Source organism: Seriola aureovittata, chromosome 19 (assembly GCF_021018895.1).
Source record: "Seriola aureovittata isolate HTS-2021-v1 ecotype China chromosome 19, ASM2101889v1, whole genome shotgun sequence".
Lineage (NCBI taxonomy): Eukaryota > Metazoa > Chordata > Actinopteri > Carangiformes > Carangidae > Seriola > Seriola aureovittata.
The window spans coordinates 9554381-9563619 of NC_079382.1; the positions used below are offsets into that span (position 1 = coordinate 9554381).

Consider the following 9239-nt stretch of genomic DNA (forward strand, 5'->3'; position numbering starts at 1 on the left):
TGGTGGTGCACCAGGATAAGTCAGAGGCGTGTTAAGTGGTGCATGCACAGTAGGACGGAGCAAGGAAGATGTGTGTTAAGTAATTGAGGAGGAAACCATTCAAAAACACAAAAATACATAAATCAGAAAATACATACTAAACACAGTTGCTGGGCATGAAAAAGATTCTGCAGTCTGAAACATGATGTATCAAGAAAAACGGAATAAATGCGATAGTGGATGAATAATTTAATAGATGCCATTAGTGAATCCAGCATGTGGTCAAAGAGCAGTGGGTTATGGTGTTTGTCACAGCAGAATGAACATGACAAGTATGTGGAAAAAGAAGATGTGGATAAGAGGGAGGGTTGTTTCTTAAAAATAAAAAGTACATATATTGTATAGTAATGTAAATCAGCACTATACAAAAGCCAAATGTTAACTAATCCATACAGTTTGAGAGCAGTAGCGACCTGATGGCAGATTAGTGGAGGCTTCTCTTCCAGTGACCTGTTTTCCTGGGTAACTCATGGAGTGACGTGGAAATAAGCTCTTTTGGAGCTAAAGCCAATTTACCCCCAAAGATTAGGGCAGATCTGTCTGGACAGGGCAAAGACACAGCCTTACCTCTCCCTCTCTCTCTCTCACACACACCTATAATAGCTCTTTACATCATGAGGAAAATGGGAATAACTTAGTTTGAGATTAGGTTCATAATGGTTGACATTTTGAGTACAACACTTGCTTTATCAGTAAAGTAGCTGATTTAGTGATTTGCAAATTCAGTTTGTGCTCACATGCTCACACCAAAAACTAACACAAAGACACACAAACAGTTTATGGGGTGCTGGTCTTTATTTCATTTTATGTGCAGCCAGAAGCTGATTCGTTTTCATTTTAATGAGACAATGAAATTACCATTTGTTTTTCATTTTTAAAAAAAAGGATCAGGATGAGTTTCCCTTCAGTCCTAAGTGGCAGTGAGATAATACTGAGCTGAACTTCAAGCTCTTGTTCTTGCACCTCCGCTACATCGCACAGCAAAAAAAAAAAAAAAAAATCATGAGGACCCACAAAAAAATATGTATTATAACAAAGACACCCACAAATTTGCATAAATTCTAAAAGAAACTACAACCCCTCCCCCTTAAATGTTTTTAATTCACAATGAACACAAAGAAAATAGCAAGTCATTACGTAAATGCAGCACAGTTATATCAGTTTGAGACAGGAATGAAATGTAAAGTCCATGACGTGTTGGATTGGTAGAAGTAATTGAATCCAGCAGATGGCAGATGTGAGAAATTTATAATGTGATTTTTTATTTTTTTTTTTTTATTTGCTAACCTCACGTAATTCTAACTATTCGTAAACAAAAATTTCCCCTGAAACCAGGAAAAAAATCCTTTGGTATAAACCTCTGTATGTTCCTTTGTTGGTAATAGTTAAAACCTTTAACGATCTTTTAGAGCACTATAAAATAAATCAGCATATTAAAGACTATTTAAGCTTTCAGTTAAAACAATACTGGTATCCAGAGTACAAAAGTTGGAGGTGAATTTTGGTTGATAAGATAGTGGATGCTGAGCAGGTTGTAGGTCCTTTAATATATTGGTCCTATCATGGTCCAAAACACAGTTGGACAGAAGAGCACAGAGCCTACGTGGTCAGCACTTTCAAAAAAAAAAATTGTTATGGAGAAAACCAACACCCCTCTCTTCTTTTCAAAACCAGAACCCATTACAGACACACCCACAAATACACAGTGCTACCCATTCTCCCTCTCAAGTTGGTCACAAATCCCATCCGTCTACATAATTTGCAGGGATGGTCGTCTGGTTTGAACTCTCTGTTCCTTCCCTACCCTCTCTCCTTCTCTGGCCCTTAAAACAACCTTTTCTGTTTATCACCAAGCAAGCCCCACTTCCTTCTTTACTCCCTTTTTGCTCTTCCTTTCCTTTGCCTTTTTCCGTTATCCTCCACTTCCTCCACTTTGCTATGACCGTTAGTGACCACGGAAGTGCCGTTTGCGATGGGTTTGCCTCCTTTCTGCGAGGAGGAAGGTTTGCCTCTGTAAGCGTGGTAGTAGAAGTTAGCGAAGAGGATGATGAAGGTGACGGCGTAGCCAATCAGAGCCCACTGCATCCAGCAGGGGAACGGACAGCCAGTGTAGAGGGAGTGGCCGGCATGGCCGATGGTCACGTGGAACTGGATCTGTTCAACACACAAAATGTAGACACATAATCATTTCGCAATGAAAAACAGCCTGAAACACAGTAAATATGCAATGGACTTGCAGAATACATCTAATGAAACAACAAAGCATTGGTGTGACCATGTGTTAATTACAGCAGCTCCTTTCTCAGAGATGGGTGACAAATTAAAGGAAAAACCTGTCCAGTCATGCTCTGTGGCCCAGTTCATTCTGATTCAGTATCCAGGTGGCAAGAGGAAAAGATCTAAGTGACTTTGGAAGAACTGGCTTGTGTTTCCATAGGAACAGTGACTTCACTGATATGTGTATTTGGATCTATGGGACGTCAGTAAACAGTGTCAGACATTATGAGATATTTGATGCACTGTGATGCATTAGTTTGCATGTAAGGAAAAAAAGAAGAGAAACTCTTCCTCAGGTGAAAGAGAAGGTCAATACAGGACGTGATCAGACTGTCAGCAAGAACAGTCTGTCGACAGCTACATGGAGAGGGATATTAGAGGAGGGGTGCAGTGCATAAGCTCCTCATTAGAAAGATGAATGCGCATCTGAGATTTCGTCCTTCACCGTGCTCTCAACAAGTGGGTGAGTGCATGTGGGGTGTAGACAAAGAGAACGGTACAGGCCTGAATGCTTGACCCTCACAGTGAGGGGATCCGGTGGCTCTGTTATGCATTTTGCTGCCATGGTCTGGATCTACTTGTCCCCTTAGAGGGAGGAGTCACTGCAAACCAATACACAGTTGTTCCGAGTGATCGCCTTTATGCTACGATGAAACATTTCTGTTCTGATGGGAGTGGTGTTTTCCAGGATGGTAATGACTCCATGCACGGGGCACTGAATGGTTTAATGAGTGCGAAAATGAAGTGAATCATAGGCTATAGCTGTCACAGTGACCAGATCTCCCATCTCCTGTGGGTTTTCAGTTGTGCTGATGTTAGAGGTGTTGCCATCATCACCATCAAAACACCAAATCCCTCCAGCAGAGTTCAGTCACTTGTAGAATCAATGCCAAGGAGCGTCGAAGCGGCACAAGGTGGTCCAACACTTTACTAAGACATGTTATGTTGGTTTTTCCTTTAATTTGTCACCCGTCTGTATGTTGTTTTTGTAAAAACATTCCTTATGATGTATGTACATAAAATAATATTTTATATAGGAACAATCATTTAAAAATGGACAGAAAGACAGTGGCAAACTAAGAACTGTCACATATCTCAACTGCTTCTCTGTAAAACATTTTTCTTTCTCAAAGCCTTTAATACTATGATATTGATATAACTCATTTATCTTCTTCTAGTGCTTCCAACTGTTTCAAAGGCTTAATTGCAATATTATATATATTTCACCAAATTTTTAACATCTGCACATGTACAATGCAAAAAAAAAAAAAAAAAAAGCAATAAAGTAATACCAACCATCTGAATAATGGTGAGGTATTTCTTCCACCAGAGGTACTTTTGCATCTGAGGTCCCAATGCTGCCAGGCCATAGTAACCGTACATGACGACGTGGATGGAAGAGTTGATGGTTGCACCAAAAAACGCTGTGGAAAAGTGTGACATTTGTATCAGATGCGATGGTGGTCACGATGTTTATGAATGGTTAGCATGCGAGTGAAAACTAGTTCTTCATAAGCCAGAAGTGGGAAGATTTAAGAACAAAGGCGAAAGCAATCTGATTAATTTATCAGCAGGATATTAAAAAAAAAAAAAAAAAAAAATTAAAATCCTTTTTTATTCACCTTGTCCGCCGGGAACCCACTTGATGCCAATCCACCAGAGGATGAACATGGTGCAGTGATGGTAGACGTGGAGGAAGCTGACCTGATTGAACTTCTTCCTCAGGATGAAAAAGACTGTATCCAAGAATTCCACTCCTTTGGAGATGTAGTACCACCAAAGAGCAGATGCTATCTAAAGACATCAAACGGGGCAGATTGAATAATTGCTGTGCGCTGTGGTGGATCTTAAACGCTAACACGACAGCATCTTTAATAGATGAAAGCTTGTCTCTGGATACAATTTGCAGACATTTCCACGTCCTGTAAAGTGAAGTACTGCTAATAATTACTCCACTGCAGAGAGCTATTTCCAGGGTTACAACTGTGAACAAGGTCTAACAGGAAAGAATAAAATACTAAAACAGAAAGAAGGGAAAAAGTAGAGTCAGGCAACAACCAATGAAGGAAATCTGCTGCCTGTCATATTTCAATTGTACAGTAACACAAACAGCAGAGATATCTTATGTAAAATAGGATAGGCCAACAATTTATTGATCTCAGAGAGGAAATTTTCAGTTCCGGGTTTAATTCTAAAATGATGTGTGGAGATCTGGAGAGCAAACATGTAGATCTTTCCACTTTAAGATATACCATCACAAACCATCTCTCTATGTTGTCCTGTTTGACTCTGCCATATTCCTCCACGTCCGCTACACATGTGCACATAGTAGACAAGGTTGATCTCTAAGCCATGGCACGGAGACATCTGTTCTTGCTTAGTGATGCCATCATGGAAGAGCAAGGCCTGAGATGGGGGGTGGAGTTTTAGGGTGGCGAGACCAATTACTCCCGCCTCTCTGAGTGCAGGGCCACACCCTCTTTGTCCTGGAATCACTAGAGATATAAATTTTTACCTCTAAATCCTCCCTCTGCTTCTTGTCTCATTTAGCCCTTGACAAAAGTAAATACACTGATAGATGAAGTCATCTTCTGAACTTCAACAGTGAGATTACAGCATCATTCCACTTGATAGACCTTGAAAACCCTGTTGCTTCATATGTGATTAGTGAAGGTTAAAACGTTTTTGTTGAATTAATGCAGTTTGTGCACTGGCATGTGGGATGTGTACAGCTTTGTCTGGTGTGTGCGTGTGTGTGTGTGTGTGTGTGTGTGTGTGTGTGTGTGTGTGTGTGTGTGTGTGTGTGTGTGTGTGTGTGTGTGTGTGTGTGTGTGTGTGTGGGGGATGGGCTTACCCTGACTTCATTGACATCATTGGAGTAGTTGACAGGTTGACAGAGGTAGCTGTACCCGGCTGCTCTAGTGGCTATTAGGAGCTGATGAGAAACCACAATGTCAGAAGAAGGTTAAGAGGAAAAAAAAAAAATGACTTGAAAAAGCCATTAACTACTGCAGTGAACACAAATAAATCCTGGTTGCCTCATATTTTTTTTCAAACAAGCAGGGTGAAAGCACGGACATGACACCATGACTAAACAAGTTACTTCATGTAAAATATTCAAGTCCTTCAATTCCTTTTAGGAATTTAAATATTTTACCTACTATTTTCGAGTTTCAAGGATCACAGATCATTGGTTGAATCTATCTTCTGCTCAGCACATTGCAGCAACTGCTACAGCTGCTTCCAGAACAATGGGTTCAACCACTTAAATGTCATATTAGACTCTAATATGACATTTAAGTGGTTCCTCTGTTTGGTCACTCTAATAATTAGAGTGACCAAACTGAGGAAGTGTTTCTCTCTTTATGTTAAGTAGTAGGTACGTGACTGTGGACAGGTTCGCTGGTGGCGCACGGTGCCTCCACCAATATAATTTTCTGTATAAAATCCTCAATGAACATTGTGAGGCTCACTGCAAATATGCACCATGCTAGATGTGAATGATTAATGACACGAAACAAAAGAAATGGCCCCAAAAAGTTTTTTGGGGCCATTTTTACACCTTGTGACTTGTGATGCAGATGCTGTTATTTTATTACATTGTGGCAGAGAAGCTGTAGCCTATAGGGTCAGACACTGAACTCACTCTACAGAGTTTGTCTTGTGCTTATTAAGTAGTTGCCCTTTAGAATCACAAGAGTCATGTCATGCCAGCCAGTCATACATGTTGCATTTATGGGCCGGTGTATTTAATCATCTACATGTTAACACATAGTCCACAGTGGCGCTGACCTCTTTGGCGATGTAGAAGTTGAGGACCACCATGCTGAAGTTGTAGACTATGAGGGTCCTCCTCAGTGTGTAGGGCTGGCGGTCCTGCATGTATCTAGGCCCCGCCCACAGGAAGAGCAGGTACAGGCAGCTGATGGCCAGTGTGGGGAGGGGGGATGCCATCATCGGCCAGCTCTCCACCCTCTTGTCTGGAGGAAAAACAGGTTAATGTCAGTGGTGGGAAAATGTGAGTAGTTAAGTCGAAGTAACAGATCGACAACTGTAAAAGTTATCACAAATCTAGCGCGCACAGTCAGCTCGCTTTCTAAAATTAACTTCACATACACTTCCGCAACCTTTATCTTTATTTCTGTCACTTCGGTGTGACACAAGTGTATCAGGTAAGCCATATGCTAGATATGTTGCATTGTGGTATTCAAACAATCACTTAAGCAATAAATTTAATCCAGAGCTTTTGCCCTTTCTGTTGACATTATCCATATAAGTGACAATGACAAATTACTTAATTAGAGTGCAAAAGACATCACCACATGAGTAACTGAGCATTTTTTTTTTTTTAACCAAGTGCCCAGTTTGACCATATTATCTAAACCATGTATTTGGAGGTGAAAACAAACTGAATTCAAAAATTACTGCACAAACTATCAGTGGCCGCTTCCTGGTTCAACTTTGACCTGTCAGACTTTGCATTGCATTTATAACATCTCTACAAGTAAGATGGCGACTAAAGCCTTATCGTAGTCCACAACGATAAATGACAATGAAAACAGTGGTAGATTAGTTTGTAACCGTCATGCATGATGAAGCGGCACACTGCTCTTGTGAATTTTAGAAACGAGTGATTGTAAAGATCTTACCTGCTATAGTAAGGCTCCATTTGTAAAATTCTACAGTGTCATTCACAAAATGTGTTACAACCTCCATGGCTCTGCCTTTGGTCTTGATTATACTGCAGCAGGGAAAGAGAGAGAGAGAGAGAGTGAGGGAGGCAAAAGAGTCAAAGTCAGTCAGGACCACCCAAATTAAATTACAGGCCATACGTGTCCTATCACGTTAACAAAGAGCATGAGGAGCTACATTCTTGACTCATTTTGTGTTCTCAGTGTGCATTAGTCTGTCCACGTACTCTTGTAAACTACTGAAAAACATCGCTACCATGACAAGCTTACAATTGTTGGTGTGCACATATTTATCATGCCAGTGTTGTCTGGACTGCACACCAGGATAACATCTTTCAACATCCACCCTGTTAAATTGACTTCTTTCCAGATAATACGTTGAAAACAGAAAGTAAGAGCCATTTAGTCTGGGATAGGCATGATACTGTGTCATACTCAGCTCATAATAAATGCATGGATAAAGCTTTTCAATTATGCTCTTTTCAGCACTGCTGTAAACATCCTAAAAGAGCACATTAGGCCTCTCATCACTGGCCCTCATTTGGAACAGTATGGTAACATTAACCTCCACAAGATGATAATGCACTTTCCAATGATTCTTATGATTGCTGGTCAGTCACAACACTTTGACATAATTGTAGGAAGCAGAATGGAGGATATTGGGCAATTCCTTTTTCTCTGTTTCTGACAGTGTTTTTTTTCTCTCACAGATAGATAGATAGATAGATAGATAGATAGATAGATAGATAGATAGATAGATAGATAGATAGATAGATAATTCCTTTATTAACCTGTTAACATCATTTAACTCACTTTCAACAGGACAAATATGGAAAAAACCTGACTGAAAGTTAGTAGTAATGGTACATTTTACATCGAGAGAGAGAGAGAGAGAGGGAGAGAGAGGGAGAGAGAGACAGACAGAGAGAGAGAGAGGCGTGCAGCTCATTGATTCTATTTAAGCATCATTGCATAACAAAAACTTCTTATCCACCTGAGAGCAGGTGTCTCCATATTAATCTATAATTAATCCGATGCGTCAGATCAGCTGCCCTTTAAATGTTTAATTGCATAAGGATACAGTAACTACTGTCCAGTCCAGTGCTGAGTGCTCCCTGAGAGGAGAGTATCTCAGAGCAATATTGCACATGGGTGTGGACATTTTTTTTGCAGGACTTCATATAATAACAGAGCCACAGTTCAGTTGCGGAGGGAGATCAGCTAGAGAGGGTTAACTGGGTTTGTGCGCACACAAAAAGACAGGGGCGCATGTGTCAGCAGGTTTCGCTCGGACCGCTCAAGAGGCTTAAATTCAATTGATCAACGAGCTTAGATGTAGGCCTGTAAGTACAAATGCCCAACGACCCACAAGCCTGTTTGATGGTTATCTGCCTTCATGTGCTATGGCACGCTACAAAAGCCTTGTTCATGACGAAAATATGAGAATAAAACCTGCACACTGCAAAATTAACATTGTTTTTTTGTAATTTTGCCATAATAATAAAACAATGAAAGATACCTCACAGATAGCACAGTTTGTTTCAAAAGAGGCCCAACCCTTCAATGGCCAATAAAATCATTGACACTTGTTTTATCTTAGGGATTTTAGGTTAATTCAAATATGCGTTTATGCCCAGACTAACAGGTGGGTGGCTGAACTGGTCTGAGAGCGGATGAAGACGAGAATAAGATTAGCTACCAAACTCTAACAAATATATATATGTACAAAAAAAGCGTTTCCCTATTAAATATAACACACACGAATGTTGGGGAAAAAAACGCAGCTACTCACGTCCTCGATATTTAAGAGCGTGTAATGACATCCGGTGCAATTTGATGCCCTGCTCCTCTCAGCTACTGCTTCGCTCCTCTTCTTCTGCCTCTTCTTCTTTTTCTTCTGCCGTCACCGTTAATCACTTTCTACGCCGCTCCGGCTGTAGTTCGACATTAAACAGTAATTTGGCAAGAAACTAGACAAGGCAAATGGAAATCTATGACTAAGGTAGGCCAATTATGCATCCGGTCCGTGCATGCTCAGCCGCATCATCTTCTCCCAACCTCCTGAACACAGAGAAGCCAGTTGGTAATGCGCATGCGGGACTTCACTCTCGTGCCTCGCGCGCGCACGCGGCGGACCTTGGCAGCTCAGCTAGTGGCCCTACTTTCTTCTATCCATTCTCGGTATTTAATGCTTTTAGCAATGTATGTCTAAAAAACTAATTAGCCAACGAA

The 9239-nt window shown here is 40.8% G+C and overlaps 1 protein-coding gene across 1 annotated transcript; it reads right to left on the reverse strand.

Annotated features, from left to right (window-relative positions):
- Nucleotides 1–815: 815 nt before the first annotated feature.
- Nucleotides 816–9094, reverse strand: LOC130187570 (elongation of very long chain fatty acids protein 4-like). Its single transcript, XM_056405282.1, has 7 exons — nucleotides 8800–9094; nucleotides 6966–7057; nucleotides 6109–6296; nucleotides 5171–5251; nucleotides 3939–4110; nucleotides 3613–3740; nucleotides 816–2193 (listed from the first exon to the last, which is right to left on the reverse strand). Exons 2-7 carry the CDS (start codon nucleotides 7030–7032, stop codon nucleotides 1912–1914), a joined length of 918 nt encoding a protein of 305 aa, XP_056261257.1. The 5' UTR covers nucleotides 7033–7057; nucleotides 8800–9094; the 3' UTR covers nucleotides 816–1911.
- Nucleotides 9095–9239: the final 145 nt, after the last annotated feature.

Coding starts and splice junctions, on each gene's coding strand:
- LOC130187570 (XM_056405282.1), bottom strand. CDS start 7,032: ATGGAGGTTGTAACACATTTTGTGAATGACACTGTAGAATTTTACAAA. Junction 4,111..5,170: donor ATGATGTCAATGAAGTCAGG/GTAAGCCCATCC, acceptor TGATGTCTTTAG/ATAGCATCTGCTCTTTGGTG. Junction 2,194..3,612: donor ACCTCACCATTATTCAGATG/GTTGGTATTACT, acceptor TGTGTTGAACAG/ATCCAGTTCCACGTGACCAT.